Source organism: Equus quagga, chromosome 11 (genome assembly GCF_021613505.1).
Source record: "Equus quagga isolate Etosha38 chromosome 11, UCLA_HA_Equagga_1.0, whole genome shotgun sequence".
In the NCBI taxonomy this organism is placed as follows: domain Eukaryota; kingdom Metazoa; phylum Chordata; class Mammalia; order Perissodactyla; family Equidae; genus Equus; species Equus quagga.
The window spans coordinates 76,716,906-76,734,574 of NC_060277.1; the positions used below are offsets into that span (position 1 = coordinate 76,716,906).

The window sequence follows — 17,669 nt, forward strand, 5'->3', positions numbered from 1 at the left end:
TAGGGTCAAATTGCAAGTGTTTTACTCTCACATTTACTACATCCGTTTATAATTATACTTAAAATTTATTTTAAAAATCAAGAAATTGATTGGATGCAAATATGTAAGGAAGGTGGAGTGGGCTGACTAAAGGCTTGCTCCTGTGTGGCCTTTAAACACCCTGAAATCTCCGCCTACTGCTTTTTAAAAAATTAGTGGGTAGATTTGGATTATTTTCCCCACATGGAAAAACATGGCTTTCCTGATCTATTAAGTTGAAAAAATTGCCAGTATTCAGTTTTTATCCTGCAAATTGGCACTTTCATATGATTCAAACAAGTAGCATTAAAAAAATAACTTTTATTGAGATATAATTCACAAACCATAAAATTCACCCTTTTAAAGTGTTCAATCCAGTGGTTTTTAGTATATTTACAGAATTGTGCAACCATCACCACTGTCTGATTTCAGAACATTTTTATCACTACAGGAAGAAATCTTGTACCCGTTTGTTGTCACTTCCCATAATTCCCATCCATCATCTCTGGCCAACCCCCCCTGCCTCCCCTGGCAATCACTAATCTACTTTTTGCCTCTGTAGATTTGCCTGTTCTAGACATTGCATATAAATGGAATCATACAATATGTAGTCTTTTGTGATTAGCTTCTTTCACTTAGCATAATGTTTTCAAGGTTCATCCATGTTATAACACGTATCAGTACTTCATTCCTTTTTGTTGCTGAATAATATTGTATGGCTATACCACATTTTATTTATCCATTAATCAGTTGATGGACATTTAGATTTTCTCAGCTTTTTGGGTGTTATGAATAATGCTGTGAACAGGTTTAATGTAGACATTTTTTTCTTTTGGGTGTATTCCCAGGAGTGGAATTGTGGGTCATATGGTAACTCTGTTTAGCTTTTGAGGAACTGCCAAACTGATTTCCAAAGTGGAGCACCATTTTACATCTCACCAGTAAAGCATGAGGGTTCCAGTTCGTCCTCATCCTCACCAACACTTGTTAATATTGTCTTTTTTATTTTAGCCATCTTAGTAGGTGTGAAGTAGTATCTCATTGAGACTTTGATTTGCATTTCTGTAATATCTTATGATGCTGAGCATCTTGTCATGTATTTATTGGCCATTTATATGTCTTTGGAGAAATGTGTATTCAAATCCTTTGCTTATTTTTTAATTGTGTTGTGTTTTTATTGTTTATTCTGGATACGAGTCTTTTACTGGATGTGTGATTTGCACATATTTTTTTTTTTTTGCCATCCTATGAGTTGTTTTTTCACTGTCTTGATGGTGGCCAATGAAACACATTTTAATTTTGATTAAGTCCCACTTATCTATTTTTTCTTTTGTTGCTTGTGCTTTTGGTATCATATCTAAGAAATCATTGCCTAACCCAAGATCACAAAGATTTACTCCTATGTTTTATAGGTTTAGCTCTTACATTTAGGTCTTTGATTCATTTTGAGTTAATTTTTGTATATGATGCAAGTCTGTTTGGATTTGATTTTCTTATCTGAGACGGGGAAGAAGGTGTATTTGGAGAACATTGATAGATCAGAACACATTCCTTCCCTACCAACACTAGTGTCTCATGTTTCTTACGTAGTCTTGGAATTGCTGGATAGGAAGAGAGTGAGACCAAATGCCTGTCTGAACTGGATAACTCATTTCAGCGTTTTCTAGGTGGAGATTCCCACTGTATTCAAATCTTAGCAGTAAGTCTATAGGACTCTTGGCTCTGATGTTCTTCTTAGTCTGCAGAAAGCTTCAGAGATCTGTGTTTCTCTTTCAGAAGATAGCACGTTAGCAGAAAATTTAATTCTTGTAAATAGATAACCTCTTTTTGAGTTCAGGCAGATTTCTTTATCCTGAGTGTTCATATGAGGGTGGGAGAGGGAGATTTTACAGTATTAAGGTATTAAGATTATGGCTAACAAGGGAGTATATATTTTTTCCTTCTTCAGGTTCTCAGCTGCTGCGGGAGTTGAAAAAGATGGATGACAAAGCCCTTTTGGTGGAAGTACAGCTTTTAGAAAGCAAAACATACCATGCCCTGAGCAACCTGCCGAAAGCCCGAGCTGCCTTAACCTCTGCTCGAACCACAGCAAATGCCATCTACTGCCCCCCTAAATTGCAGGCCACCTTGGATATGCAGTCAGGTAACATTCAGAGCTACTCATGGCATGTTTTGTTAAAGTTCATCTTATCTCACAGGTGGAAGGAATGGGGACTGGAGAATAAAATTGGCTGAGTCAGCTCAAGCTTCCTCAGAAAAACCAGTTAGGAGGCTACCTCTCTTACTAGCTGTCCCCCTCCTATTAACTTTCTGTTCACTGCCTAAAATACATTAATAACATGCTTATCCATTGTTGACCAGGCAACCTGATTGTTAGAACCAGGATCTTAGAGAGGTCTCACTTAGGTTTAAAAAGCTGCCTTAACTTCCATCTTAGTCACATACTCAGGAGGTAGTAGCATTTCTTTCCAGGATTGGACTAATCCAAGTCTCTTGTCACTTGGAGATCTTTGTAAAGCATGTTGGACATTTCCAAAGGGCCTCTCAGATCGGGGCTAAGGAACGACCCCCCAATTTCAGTCAAGTGTGGAGAGCGTTCTGATGGAGTGTGTGAAGTTTGTGGCTAGGAGGCCATAGATTGGCAGAATACTTTTTCTTGTAGGCAGCAGCTTTTATTAGTTATAATTTATTATCATTATTGAAGAAAGGCTGGAATTGAAGACAGAAGAGTTTAAGCCCTGGTGTTACCTCTCTGCAATCCCTGCCACGTCTGTATTAAGAGAGATAATACCTGCCCTACTTGCCTCTTGGGTATTGTGAGTGTCAAATGGCATGTTTTGTCATTCAGAGGTTAAGAGCAGAAGCTCTAGAAACCGACTTTCCTAGGTTGAAAGTTTGGTTCTGCCAATTTCTAGCTGTGTGACTTTGGGCAAGTTGCTTAATTTATCTTTAGCTCATCTGTAAAATGGTGATAATAATTGTACCTCATTGGATTGTGGTGAGGATTAAACGAAATGAATATAAAGGTCATATCTCAGTATCCATCTTTGACCAAATATTGGCACTTTCTTTAAGCTGCTGCTCTTTCATTATGCCTTTCTTTCATGGGCAAGAGATGAACTTGCATCTTATTTCTCAGAGGAAATAGAGGCCATTTTTATGTGAACCCTCCTTGTGTCTCTTTCTTCTCCAGAATTTGTATCACTATCCATCTTTACCCCTTAGCAAGACTGATCCTTCTACCTGTCCTTTGGTTTCATTGTAAGTCTTTAGTCTTTCTTCTCCCCTTGAATCTTCCTCTCAGTCTTTGAACCACCCCAGCTGAAAAAGCACAGCTCTTTCTCCTTTTTTTTTTTTTTTTTTAAGATGGGCAACTGAGCTAACATCTGTTGCCAGTCTTGTTTTTTTTCCTACTTCTTCTTCTTCTCTCCGAAAGCCCCCTAGTACATAGTTGTATATTCTAGTTGTAGGTCCTTCTGGCATTGCTGTGTGGGATGCCACCTCAGCATGGCTTAGTGAGTGGTGTTACGTCTGCACCCCAGATCCGAACCGGTGAAACCCTGGGCTGTTGAAGTGGAGCACGCAAACTTTAACCACTCGGCCACAGGGCTTGCCCACTTTTCTCCTTTTTATTTATTTATTTATTTATCTTTGAGGAAGATCAGCCCTGAGCTAACATCTGCTGCCAATCCTCTTTTTGCTGAGAAAGACTGGCCCTGAGCTAACATCCATGCCCATCTTCCTCTACTTTTTATGTGGGATGCCTGCCACAGCATGGCTTGCCAAGTTGTGCCATGTCTATACCCGGGATCCGAACCAGTGAACCCTGGGCTGCCGAAGTGGAACGTGCGCAGTTAACTGCTGCACCTCCGGGCTGGCCCCCTTTTCTCCTTTTTGAATTGCTGTCTCTTCTCTCAAGTTTCTTCAAAAAGTTGAAAGAGTATCCTTAGTTTGGTATCTCTATCGACTCTTTGAAAGAAGTCAGTACCTCCTTTTTTACGTCTGACTTTTGGGGAGGATTTTGACCCTGTGTAACATTCTGTGCTTCTTTGACATCACTGTCTTCTTGGTTCCCTTCCCTTGACTACTAATCCCCAGTCACACTTTGCTGTTTCCTCTTCCTTCTGACTGCCTCTTAAGTGTGGCTGTTTCCCAGTGTTTTCTTAGTTCTTTTCTCTTCCGGTTCTCCCTGTCTCCTGTCTAATGCTATAATCTCCCATGGCTTTAGCTACCACATCACACTAATGGTCTTTTCATCTAGATCTCCAGTAGCTTCCCTCTCTCCTAAATTCCGGATCCATATTTTCAGCTGCATAGTGGATATACATACCTAAATGTCCCACAGGTATTTCAGTCTCAACCTCTAAAACCAAAATTATCATCTAACTCCTCCCTCCTCAACCATTCTTATCTACATTTCCTATTTTAGTTAATGGTATCATGATTGACTTAGTTGCTAAAGCTATTGTCTTTGGAGTAATTTTGACTCCTTTCTCTCCTTCACTCCTCTTATCCAATCAGTTGCCAGATCAGGTTGAGTCTGTCTCCAAATCTGCCCTTTCTCTTCCACCTCTACAATCACTGCCTAGATCACTGTGGTAGTCTTTTACTTATCTTACTGTCCCTAGTCACTTTTCCCAAACCATCTTCCTTACTGGTCCTGAAGTAATTTTTCTGAAACACAAATCTGATCATGGACCTCCTTTGTTTAAAATTCTCCAGTGGTTCCCCATTATCCCCAGGCTAAATTTTACTTTAACATGGCATTCAAAAGGAGGGCATTCTTCCTTTCCATCGTCATCTCTGGTTTTCAGTCCTAGTCACCAAATGATGTCATGTGTTCCTGCTTCTGTGCCTTTATATGTTTTGTCTTCTCTGCTTGGAAATTTCCCTTTTCATCTTGTCTTCTTGGCAAACTCCCTTGCATTCTTTTTGATCAAGCTCAGATATCTCCTCTTCAGTGCCTTCTTTGCTTTTCACTTCCCTATCGGAAGTATATTCTTTTGTACATATTATGGTGCTAATCTCCTTGTTTCTGTTTTGGTGACCATTTCCCATTGTGAGACTATGAGCTCCTTGAGGGCCTTAGTCATTTATTTCCTCTACAGTAGCTTTATCAGTACTTGGCCTGTGGTAGGCCCTCATTAATATTTGTGTTGGACAAATGAGAGTCTAGTTTTATATTTTTGTTTGTTTAAATAATAAGCCTCATGTGCCAACCATGATGCTCATAGTCCTAATGTGGCCCCTGTTTACTAATGTGTGTGGGAAAGTGATATACCAATTCTTGGTCCTTATTTTGTTTTTAAACCAGTCTTGTTTTGGGTCTGGTCTGTTCTCTTCTAGCTCTGGACTGGGAGGTATGGGAAAATGGGGATTTTTCTCATCTAGCTTAGCAGTTTTAATAGTTTGTTGGGTGTTCTTGAAGGGAGCTCTTCTCGGCTGCAGAGAAGGGCAAGTTTTCTCCAGGCCTCTATAGTTAAGAACAGTAATAGAAGGATCTGATTCCTTCAGCCTCAAAGTTAGGAGGCTTTTTGGGTAGGGTAAAAGTACTGGGGTATGACACGTACCACTCAATAAATGATTATTCCCAGCTGGTGCCAGGCACACAGGTATGTGACAGGTGGATTAAAAGCGTGCTGAAACATTGGTCCCTTGGGGTCACGTGTAAGCAGTTTCATCCTTTTACTCCCTAGTGCCACATACTTGCTGCATGTACCTTGATGAGAAGAATGTTGGGAAGCCCTGTGGTAAACAGATAGATGGGACTGAAGTCTAGAAATTCATAAGGGACGAGGCAGAATTAGAGCTGATATACAGAATCTTAGGTCTTAGATGCCTCCCAAGGTAGAAAGAAGTAATTTTCATATTATCCCAAGTAATAGCAGAGCTTGGAAGTAATAGCAGGTTCAGTCAAAGTTAGGCTTGTTGGGAGCAACCCAGTGTCTATAAACAGTAGAGAATTGGTTTGATGAACTCCGTTGTATTAGCCTTAGGAAATACTTCTTAACTGTGAACAGTTAAGTTCATGGACTTGGCATTATGTGAAATCTGCATACTGATTACATCTAAACAAAAGCACATCCATAAATGACAAATCTCTGAAATGAGAATATAAGAGGTTGAATTTCTTTCTTCTGTGAAAGCTACTTACATATGAGAATGTCAAGCTTAGAAAAGCTACCTTAAAGAAATGGTTGATGTTATTAAAACAGGTCCTTCGGCAGTCTAGGGATGTTTGGGTCAACTTTCTGTTCTGTGAAGGTGAGGTCATGGAGGGTAAACATGGCCTTTTCTAGTGGCTCCAAAAGATAGGAGGAGGAGCACTGCAGTGGTGGTGAGAAGCATGGGAAAAGATGTTATATGGTTTTTAGAGTTGGGTCTCTAACTCCTTTGGAGTTTTTATTGGCAAGATGACGTTGAACTGGGAGGCCAAACACCTGAATTCTAATTCTAGCTTTCCCATTAGCTGACAGTGATTTAGGGCAGGTCCTTTATACTTTGCTGACCTCTTCAATAAGTAGATGAGGTTGGGATAGATTTCTGAGGCCCTTCCTAGCTCTGATCTTTTGTAGATCTATTACTTCATGTGGTTCTTGACTCCTTTCTTTTTAATCTCCAGGTATTATCCATGCAGCAGAGGAGAAGGATTGGAAAACTGCATACTCATATTTCTATGAGGCATTTGAGGGTTATGACTCCATCGATAGCCCCAAGGCCATCACATCTCTGAAGTACATGTTACTGTGCAAAATCATGCTCAACACGTAGGTGCACATTAACTTTGGGATATGAGAACTCAAGTGCTTCAACTAAGTTTTTCTGCCATGGCGAGATGGCTTGGGCAGAGTTTGGCCAGTTACAGAAGCGGCAGCAGCCGCCTCTCAGGCTGGTTGAGGTAGGGTGGGAGGATTGAAGGTTGTCAGGGCACTTTTGCATGCTAGTCTTTCAGAATCGGGGAGGCAGATTTTAGAAATTTACTTTCCAGCCCCTCTTAGAGTGTCATCCTGCAATTATTCTGTCCGGAGAGTTGCAGAGCATAGGACAGGAGGCCAGGAAATAGCTTCAGACCAGCACCAGCCAGCTGGGCCACCCGGAATGGGGGTGGGTTAAGGAAGAGGTGAGATAGAGGTGTAAGTATGACAGATTTTTTTAAATAAAGAATTCTAGAGAATTTATCCACATTCTTTTGGGATAAATGAGATATTGACTAGGATTCTGTTTGGATCTTCAGATTACACAGGGAGTGTGTTTTACTAAGACCCGTTTTACTGAGATTTGACTTACACTGGCCATTCTGCCTGTTGGGTCTATTAGTTTGGTAGGTTCAGTGTGACTTTCTTTTTAATGTTGGAATTTTTCTACTCTTTAGTGCTGAACTTTGGCCAGAGTGTGGAAAGCCTGGCTTCTGCAATGTGAGGGGCTTATGGGTTTAGGGGTGGGGGCCAGTTACATCTGTGGGCAGAGTCTTCTTAGTGCAATTCTGAGAAAAAGAAATTTTCCTAAACCTGTACTTAGCAACATAACATCCTGGAGCAGTTGACCAAGTATGTCTTTTTTTCTAGCCCAGAAGATGTCCAGGCTTTGGTGAGCGGGAAGCTTGCACTTCGGTATGCGGGGAGGCAGGTAGGGGATACCTTGACTGCAGTTCTGATCTCTGCTTGCTCTGAGGCCAGCATGTTGTCAAACATGATGGTCGGTGAGACTAGTGTTCTTCAGGTCTCCATTCTATTCTTTGTTGTTTTTTTTCCCCTCCTCCTTTCCCTTAAGCCCAGTCAGTATATTTCCATACTGTTAGATTCTTGGCCTAAAAAGTCAGTGTTTGGTGTTCTTATGGACATCGGGTGGTTTGAGGGACTAACTGAACTGCAGCATTTGTGGTGAGTTTGGTTGCATTTGGCTTTGACCAAAAAATTTATCTACCATGAGCCTGACTTGCAAATTTAACATGTGTAGATTATGAAATCTTGGATTCTCCAAGAGTCTGGAGCCTGGTGCCTGGTGAGTTCTGCTCTAGTTGTGCTTTAGGGAGATTGGATTGCTTGGTGCAGAAACTGGATTTTGAGGGCTCACCTGAGTGCTTCTCTTATCAGTACTTTTCCACTCATGTCCTCTGTTTTGGTGTGGTACAAGAAGAGGCCTTTGATGGTTGGTAGCTCTTTTTGTGGTACCTTTTGTGCCTGAGTAGGTATGAATGTGACCTGTGTAAAGATGATGCCTCAGATGTTTGCATCATCCCTTCTTTATACTTTGCTTGAGTATCACTAATAAAGTAAAAGTAATCTTTCTAGATTTCAAATGCACTTGTCTCTAAACAGCAGACACATTGGGTGTCCTGCTGTATCTGTGGAGGAATGGCCACAATAGGTAATTTCTTCCTTCTCTACACGTGACCTTAACAGGCTTTTCATCGGAAGTTTCAGATCATCTTCTAGTTTTAACCAAAAGAATACTGGTTATTACTATAGTGAAAGACTCACTACTCTATCTAGAGCTAGAGTTGAGGAGACAGGCTAAGAGAAGTCAAATGTCCAGGACAAGGTCAGGTAACTAGTAATGGTGGAGTGAGACTTTGAACTTGGGTTATTTGGCTGTAAGTTACAGGCTTTTCTCATGACAGCTGTTCTGTCTATAGGATGAATGCTGGAGACAAACACTAATAATTAGCTTTGCACCATTTTTAAAATCTGTATAAGACGTGCCATCCTTATTTAAGAACGTAGGCTGGCACGAGAGGAGCTTCTTGTGGTCCTTTGTACCTTGATGACAGCTTTCAAGCAGCAGTCAGTCTGATCTCCTGGCAAGATGAATGTTGTTGATTTCCTGCTGAGTAGAGACCTGATAGCTTGGTTACGTGCCTTTTCTGTAACCAGGTTAGAAGTTGCCCTCAGCTGTTGATTGTCCCTTCATTACTATGGGGTTTTAACATTCAGTGTAATATGTGGAATTTTGATGCCTCAATCCTAATGAAAGTAGACCCTGGTGTGTGCTGTGTACCAAACCTAGCAGAATGAGTCTTGATAAAGCACAGATATGATCAGCTCTAAGGGCAAGAAGGAGTCTGGGGGGATAGGGAGTCTTACAGGAGAGGGGAGGAAATCACTTCTACGGCCATTTTCCTTTTTAGCTTGTCAACTTTGGAGAATGCTGTATCAAGGCATATTTTTTGGAATAACTTTCTATTTCCTAGTATTTTTAAGTCATTTTAGATTTCAAAGGGAAACTGGTTGGCACATGCTGGGATTCTAGCTTTTCTTCCCGGGCCTTTGGAGAAGAACAGTGGTGGGGCAGGTTCTTCCTGCAGCCAGAAGTTATGTGGACATAGCAGACTACTTATGAGACATGCTTGGTGGGATGTGAGTACACAGAATAGATCACTTTCACTATTTTTCTCCTTATTCTTAGACAGAAGCATTAAAGTGTGTGGCTCAGGCTAGCAAGAACAGATCACTGGCAGATTTTGAAAAGGTAAGCATGATTGATATGGGGTTGGTAGAGGACGAGGGGTATTTACAGTCGTGCATTGCTTAATGATGGGGATATATTTAGAGAAGTGTGTAGTTCGGCGACTTCATTGTTGTGCAAACAGAGTGTACTTACACAAACCTAGATGGTGTAGCCTACTAGACACCTAGTCTATATGATACTAATCTTATGGGACCACTGTTGGATATGTCTCGTTGACTGAAGCATCATTATGCAGCACATCACTATAAGTACTTTAAAAAACTTTTCATTCTAAATGATTGTAGTTTCACAAGAAGTTGCAAAGATAGTACAGTGATTTCCTGTGCCATTCACCCAATTTTCCCTAATGGTGATATCTTAATTATAGTACAGTATCAAAACCAGGAAACAGTTAAACACTTTTGTACAATGAAACTTGTTGAATTGTAATACCTCATTTATACACAGGACCTTTCAATTTCCAAAAGTTCTTTCTGTCATCCTTTTCTCATTTTGATTTTTAGTAAGAAACTCATTATCTGCATTTCACGGTTGAGGGAACTGGGATTCAAATAGGATGCCTGAAGTCACTCAGCTACTATGTGTCAGGGTTTGACTCCAGGCCTGATGTTTGTTCTACATGGCATGGTCTTAGTTATTCCTTCAGCTCCACAAATGCTAGGTCTGTTTCTCTTCTGTGGACAAAAGAGAAGTCTCGATGTGTGCATCTGGACCAAAAGACACTTCCTCAGGGTGACGTTCTAGGCTTGCCTTGCCTCCTGTGCCTTTTACTCAATGTTCGCAAAGGTTTGAAAAGGCAGAAAAAGTTGTCTAAGAAGTAGGGCGAGACATATATTCTTTTCTGAAATTCTTAGTCTGTGTATCATGGCCACCTTAATAAACACACACCTAGATCCAGGAAGAAAACCAGTGTGGATGGAGACTAGACCGTGTGGCTCTGACTGTCTCCAAGGCTCATCATCTTTCTAGAGGTTTCTTGCCAATTTTAGTTTCTTACTTGGCATGGTTTGCTTGCTTCCCTTAACACCTTATAGAACAGCTGACATGAGGCCGGGATATTGAGACCATTACTAAAGGTAAATAAGTCACATACGCGAGTAAACAAACAGTCTAGATAATTTTTTCCCAAAGTTTAGGATGTTTGATGGAGGACTTCTCTTAGGGGTTCCTTGGAAAAAGGGTCTGTGATCAGATATTTAGGAAACACTGGGGCTAAACAAATTAGAAAGGTACTTTGTTTTCTGTTAACTGCAAAGCTGTACTGTGCTGATGTTCCTTATAAAACACCAAGAGCTAGCTGTGGAATTCAGCATTTCCTATTATTTAACCTCAGAATTCCTTTTTTTTTTTTTATGGAGACCCTGTTTATTCTCTGGAATACATATTGAGAATTGCTTGTGTAGTTAATTTGGCTTACGAGACAAGCTGCTCTTGTGGCTTACACAGTTTGAGCTGTCAACGTGAGGCTTTCGGACAGAAAGATGGTGTCTAGGGTGGCTCCATCTTTTAGTTCTTGATATTCCTCTTCTTCTGCCTTCTGTCATGGCTGTTCTTTAACCTCCCCAAATCCTCCAGAACTTCAGTCAACCATATAGTTCCAAGGACCAGCAGACTACTTACTTAGGAAGCTAGGAGTAGTGTGACTTTCAAGTGCTTCTCGGTGCCAATCTCTGTGACCGGCTCTTTTGGCAGGCCCTGACAGATTATCGGGCAGAGCTCCGGGATGACCCAATCATCAGCACACACTTGGCCAAGTTGTATGATAACTTACTGGAACAGAATCTGATCCGAGTCATTGAACCTTTTTCCCGAGTACAGGTAAGAACCCCTCTGGGTTCCTAGCCGTTTTCTCATGGGAGGGGGTTTCTGGCTAGACATCCTCACTGTAGCCCCTTCCCTTCCCACACCCATCGAAAATAGTAACTCACTTCAAAGGGTGTGTCTGGTGGGCAAGAGGCCACCAAGAGCTTGGGATTTTCTTGACAGGGAACAAGAGTCGAGGAGAGGGATGCTGTGGAGTAGAGGCTGGTGAGCTTGCCTCTGTTTATATTTAGTACAGTCTCCTCCTTGCTTTTGTAGTCGTTGCACATGTAAATGTTTTTCTTTTGGGTATATGGGACAGGAGTGTGTTTATTGTCTGCAGTGATGAAGGGTAGGCAGATGGACATAGCACAAGGACCTAAAAACGGCCAAAGAGAGTCTGGATAAAGATATCCAGCAGGATTTCAAGAGATACAGCTATTCCTCACCCCACCCCCAGCCCCATACTAGAGGCAGAGGTAAAACTTTCAGTGTTGGTGTCTCTCTACCTTTCCTTTTAGATCGAACACATATCTAGCCTCATCAAACTCTCCAAGGTAAGGAGTCCTGAGCTTGTGTGGTGGGAGTAGGGATGGAGAAAGGGGCGTGTGGAGGGGCTGGCTTTTACACCCGTTGGGCCTTGTTGGGAAGCTCCCAAACTTCTCAGTGCCGATTGGGGACTGGGGGCTCAGAGCTGGAGTTGCATTGTTGCTGTTTTGTTTTCAGTCCATTTGCCGTAAGACTCTTGTATATAAGGCTTTCAGATCATTGTGATCTCTGACTAGTGAATGCTGGTCCCTTTAATCATGTGCTTTGATTTTAGGCCGACGTGGAAAGGAAATTATCACAGATGATTCTTGACAAGAAATTTCATGGTGAGTAACAGTTATACAGGCGAAGGGGCTGGTGGTGGTGATGAAATGGTTTGAGAGACATCATGCTCCTTTATCTTGAAAGAAGCTGTTCCATTTGTTTCACCCGGTGCTTCCCTGGGATCCTTGCCCCTCTTAACCCTGTGATGAGACTGTATAAAAACCATGCACAAATGGAACAGAGAGATGAGTTGTTTTCCCCTCTTTTCTGGAGAAAGCGAGGCAGCTAGGGAGCGGGCTGCTTCTCAGATGCTTTGTATCTAATCCCTTCTTTACCTGGGTTGCCCTTGTGTTTCCTGCAGGGATCTTGGACCAGGGGGAGGGTGTCTTGATTATTTTCGATGAACCCCCAGTAGATAAAACTTATGAAGCTGCTCTGGAAACAATTCAGAACATGAGTAAAGTAGTGGATTCCCTCTACAACAAAGCCAAGAAACTGACATAGGTGAGTGCTGGCTCCAGGACCTGGGCCCGGGCAGCGCCGTCTTCTGCCTGTCGAGACTGAAAGCCTCCTGGTGGCCTTGCGGCTTCCCCGATTGACACTGCTCTGTCTTCTCTTGCAGAGTTGGATCTGTAGCGGTCCTTTGGAGAGTGTGTGTGGCGGGAGAGTGAAACCTTTGGGGAAAATGCTAGGAGATTCTTTTTTTGTTTATGTTCTACTTTTCGCTCGGAAAGTTTTTAAATCCTCATTTGGTGCATCTGTATTCCAGCCGATAGGTGTGCCAGTTTTCATGTAATCTTTACTGGCCCAACTTGGGAGTGGGGAAATTGCTTAAAAAAAAAGAAAAAGAAAAAAAAAAGGTTATTCTAAATAAAAGGAAAAAGGCTTACACTACCTAAAGCTGTGCTCTCTGCCTCCTGGGAGAGGGCTGCAAAGCCAGGCGCTCCGCCCACCACTGGGGCTCCTAATTCACCTGCTGGGCGTCACCTCTCCTCCTCTTCAGAATTGGGTGTTTGCCTGACCATCAAAGCAACGACTTTTTATTCTGTTTGTACTGAACCAAAACAAACAACTGTGTATAGACTGCTATTTTCTTTTTTATTTGAAATGAGGCGTTTCGGTGTTCTTTCCCCTGCTATATGGCCTGTCTACCTGCCTTTCTCCCAACCAATGGCTCCAGCAGACTGGCCGGAGGGCCCACCGCCGCCGCCACAGCAGCAGCAGCAGCACCTGCATGGCTCCACTCCGACCTGTGAAGGAATGGGGATGAGGCCAGGAGCTCGTGTCCACCACGGCCACATGGGGAGCAGTGTGGGCCCTCAGGGGGCCTGCTGTGCATGTGGCTCTTTTTAACACAGTACACTAGATTAGACGTCAGTGTTTTAATTGCCCCTCTCCTCTGCTCTTTTCTCTCTCCCTTCTCTAAACCAGGAGACCATCACATGTCTCTTCCTTCCTCCTTCCCCCCTCCAGGGGAATCAGGCTGTCTGAAATCCATCAGCTTCTCTCCCTGTCCCACTCCTCCTTTCCTGCTGTCAGATGGATTTATTCCTTTTTTAAACAGTGAACATCGCAAATGAGACTGTGGGGTGGTTTTTTTTTTTTAAAATTTTTGTTGGGTTTTCAAGCAACCTCATGTCCCCCTCCCAGGGAGCTTCTTTATTTACCTCTTAGAAACTGAACGGATGGGAGGAAGAGCACTGTATTTCAGCATGCTTTGTTTTATAATGAGATTTCATAGCAAGGCTTTAATGCCATTTGGGCAGGTAAGCTTCTGCACCTCTGTTGTGCTCAGCTATATTTTCTTCTCATCTCCTCTTTGTTTTCTGTCTTTTCCTCTCCCACTCCTCCTGCCTCCTTCCTGCTGGCCTCCTTTTGTCTTTCTTTCCCTTTCTCAGATTATCCTTCCAAGTTTTCGTAATAAATTTATATTTTGTAAAAGGATTTTGTTGTACCAGGTTTTGCATCCTCACTGAATCTGACTGGCTTTTATTTTCCTCTCCAAAATCAAGTTTTTGTTCTCAACATCTGTCCCCATCATGTCCAGTCACTGTTTTGTTTTGGCGCCATCAATATCAAATGTACAAACGGTTCTTGCTAACCAACACCAGGTATATCTGATGTTCAGATGAGTTCCAATAAAAACAATTTTTTTTTCAAAAAGTGTCCTTTCTTGAGTGCTGGAGGGCTTCTCATCAACTCCAGACAGCTCTGTGTAGCCCTCTAGACTGGCCAAAGCTCTGTTATCTCATTTGCTTCGTGGGAGACTTTTAGATCTGGGCTAAAGGAGAGGGTTTTGGAGAAGATTGGTCTGTGAGGTCTGAAATGGGAAATGGTGTTCAAGTATTTGTTTTTCCAAGGAACGTGGTCCAGGGAGGACATGGGGTTTGGGTTGTAATATCAGCCTATTTCCTCATCTACACGGTGAGGATGGCGCTTCCTTGATAGGCAATTGTGGTGTGAGGGTTATATGAAATCATGGAAATGCAAGTGCCTGGAGAGTCCTGACATTCATTGTGGTTTAGTTTCCATTTGGAATCTTCAAAAGCAGTGATTTTCATACTAGCCCTCAGACCCTGAGGTCTGAGCTCTTCTGAGGGGCTCTGGGGCCACTGGGAGGGAGAGGTGAGCTCTAGCCACCAGCTCCACTTCAGTCTGAGCAACTCTTGCTATTGTCTGTTTTAGTGTCGTGTCTCTGTGTACACTTTTACTTGTGGGAAGAGTTTTGCTTTAACGAAGAACTTTAAAAAATGTTCCAAAGGGATCCAGAGCGAGGGCAGAGGGGAGGGGTTTCCCAAGCCCAGGGCAGGCCCGAGGAGCTCAGCCGGGCAGCAGCTCTTTCCTCTGCTCCCTTTGCAGGTCTGACGACTTCCTTCAGCCCTGTGCTGTCCAGTGTGTAGCCACTAGCCACACATGGCTGTTGAGCCCTTGAAATGTGGCTAGTTTGAACTGACGCACTGCAAATGTAAACACAAAGCAGACTTTGAAGACTTAGTATGAAAAGAATGTAAAATAGCTCAACTTTTATATATATATGTTGAAATATTTTGAGCATTATTGGGTTAAATAAAATATTAAAATTCACCTATTTTTTAATGTGGCTACTAGAAAATATTAAATTACCTACGTGGCTTGCATTCGTGGCTCACATTTGTTTTTTTGGACAGTGCTGCTCTAGACCTTCAGGACTGACTGCTGCTCCTCCCGGGCCTCAAATAATCTGAGTCTAGGTGGCTGAGAGGGTCGGGGAGCCCATGGGCCTGGCTTCCTCATCTGGGGGAGGAAGGGACCAGCCTTTATGGTTCCAGGGCTTTGTTGTGTGTTAATGTGGTGTTGGGAGCAGAGGCTGAGGCACTTGGCTGTGGAGGCCTGCTGTGTGCTGGAGTTATGTAATCTGTGCTGCCCAGAAGGGCCACTAGATGTTGCTCTGTGATCCCTGAAAGAACAAAGCATGACTTCCTCAGGAGCCAGGGCTCGGCCCTGCTTTATTTGGAACACTGTCTGGAAGCTACCTGGCTGGGGCCTTGGCCTCCCTTCCTTGGGGTGGAATGGGAAGGCAGGCATGCAGAGGACGGGGACTCTCCGATGATACATGGGCATCCCGGCCCAGCGGCACAGATAACAAGCAGGCTGGCTCTTCCGAAGCTCAAGATAAGATAAATTGGCTGATTGATGGGGGTGGGATTTAGAGGGCCTCCCTGCAATTCTCTGATGAAGACTGGGAAGAAAACAGCTCTGCATCATTCAGCTGGGTCTGCCTTCTGGGTCCTTGATTCTGCCATTTCTGGCAGATTATTGCCCCTTCTAACTTGCTTTGCAGTTGGAGCAGTGATGAGAGCTTGAGGGTGGTAGTGGTGGGTTGAAACAAGGCACAGCATGGGTAGATAGGGGTTCAGGACAAGCCCTTCCCTCAGTCACAACAGCAGTGGCCTGGCAGCACTGTCCTATTCACGCTCTGCTGCAAACATGACTCTGCTTTTGACAAGTGTGAGGAGGTTAGGGTAGTTTTGCCAAGAGCTCTTTTTGAAGGTGCAAGGGGAAGGCTGGCTGGGCGAAGGCAGGAGAGGACACCTGAGTGCTGCCAGGCTGGAAAAGGCCTAGGCAAACATGCTTCTTTGGCCTGGGAAATGGGCTGGGGTGAAGTAGAGCTTGGTGCTATCCACCATGGACTGGAATTAGCTAGAATTGAAATTCATAGGCACAGGTAACAGGGTGGGTCCAGATAGTTCTAAGGGTGGATTACAGGCTTAGAAATCTAGGCATATTTTGGGAAATGGAAAGTATTTAACCTTTGCTCAACACTAGAATCTGAAGGGGACCTTGAGAAAATGCAAGGTGGACATGGGCCACCTCAAGAGCTGGGTCTTTCCCCTAGGGGCTGGAGGAAAAAAGGCTGGGGTTCACCTCTGCCTTAGAGAGGAAGAGAGTCATTGGTCCAGGGGACGTGGAGGAGATTACGTCTCAGAGCTTCTTACTATAAAGAAGTGGGGTTGAGGACAGCTCTGTTTGAACAGCAGGTAGGGGTTGTCCACTGAGGAACATTCCGAGAGGGGAGTCTGCCTTCATCATCTAAGTTAAGATGACAGCTGCCGTGGATGTTTCTGAAGGGCTGTGGAAGCAGCAGCCCTCGTGCAGAGCAATGCGTGTTCTACTGTATGGTCACCAAGGTCCCTAAAGCTTTCAACTGCCGCTCTTGATGGAGAAATCTCTGGGTAGTACATAAGCAAATTCTAGTACTTTCTGACGATAGTAGCATTGTTCTGAATGATGCCAGATTTCTCTTTCTGTTTGTTTAGGGCAGGAGGCAGAGCTGGCACAGATTGACAGCCTAGTGTGATGCTGTGGTCTGGAGTCCGGATTCGCACTCCACTCTTCTCTGGATTCCCACTTCCTCGTCACTAGGTCCAGAGGTGATAATTTGGATTAAGATAGGGTTTGAGTCTCCTGTTTCCCAGCTTTGTGGTCATATCTGAATCAGTCTCCAGAACCAAACTAAAAGAATAACAAATGTAAAATGGCCTTTGTGAAGGATCTAGATTCTTGTCTGAGAACAGTTACTAGAACCAGAATTTTACTAACAACACGTCTTCAAATTATCCGTGTGGCATGAAAAACATTTAAATTAGCGATCAGAGGCTGGTTGGACAAGCAGTTGCTTCAGTTTAACTATAACAGATAAGCGGGCGAGTGGAAATTTTCGAGGTCACGTGGTTGATGGGCTCAGTATTGGCTCATCCCTGGGGTAGCCACCGAGCCAGTGTCCTCAGGACCTTGTCCCAGGTGTGGTGTGGGAAAGCCAGTCGCTGTTTGTGCGACGGCCCAGAATTGGCTATTCCTCTCTGGCCTGGATTTCTGACACCGAGCCGGGCCATGGGCATTTCCCTGGGATGGGGGAATGGAGGTCCCAGAGGGGAAGGCACTAAAACCGATGGGACAGTCGGCTCGGGATGCGCGTGGCACTCAGGCCGCCTCAGCAAAGGCTTCGCCTCTCCCCGCCTTCCTCCCCGAGCTCCCTAGCTTCTTTCCCGGAGGACGAGGATGTTAAATGGAAGGAGGCAGCTCGGGGCCTG

At 43.6% G+C, this 17,669-nt stretch overlaps 2 protein-coding genes across 2 annotated transcripts in view; both read left to right on the forward strand.

Moving 5' to 3' along the window:
- PSMD11 (proteasome 26S subunit, non-ATPase 11) overlaps window positions 1–14,040 on the forward strand; it is a 29,149-nt gene extending 15,109 nt beyond the window's left edge. The window contains exons 6-14 of the mRNA XM_046675805.1: window positions 1,967–2,161; window positions 6,641–6,785; window positions 7,584–7,644; window positions 9,424–9,486; window positions 11,179–11,304; window positions 11,808–11,843; window positions 12,110–12,161; window positions 12,461–12,603; window positions 12,722–14,040. Of these exons, the coding sequence (XP_046531761.1) occupies window positions 1,967–2,161; window positions 6,641–6,785; window positions 7,584–7,644; window positions 9,424–9,486; window positions 11,179–11,304; window positions 11,808–11,843; window positions 12,110–12,161; window positions 12,461–12,603 (821 nt within the window). The 3' untranslated portion in view covers window positions 12,722–14,040. The remainder of the gene's footprint in view (window positions 1–1,966; window positions 2,162–6,640; window positions 6,786–7,583; window positions 7,645–9,423; window positions 9,487–11,178; window positions 11,305–11,807; window positions 11,844–12,109; window positions 12,162–12,460; window positions 12,604–12,721) is intronic.
- Window positions 14,041–16,909: 2,869 nt separating this feature from the next.
- CDK5R1 (cyclin dependent kinase 5 regulatory subunit 1) overlaps window positions 16,910–17,669 on the forward strand; it is a 5,247-nt gene continuing 4,487 nt past the window's right edge. The window contains exon 1 of the mRNA XM_046674326.1: window positions 16,910–17,009. The gene's annotated coding sequence lies outside the window, so the exon portion shown is untranslated. The remainder of the gene's footprint in view (window positions 17,010–17,669) is intronic.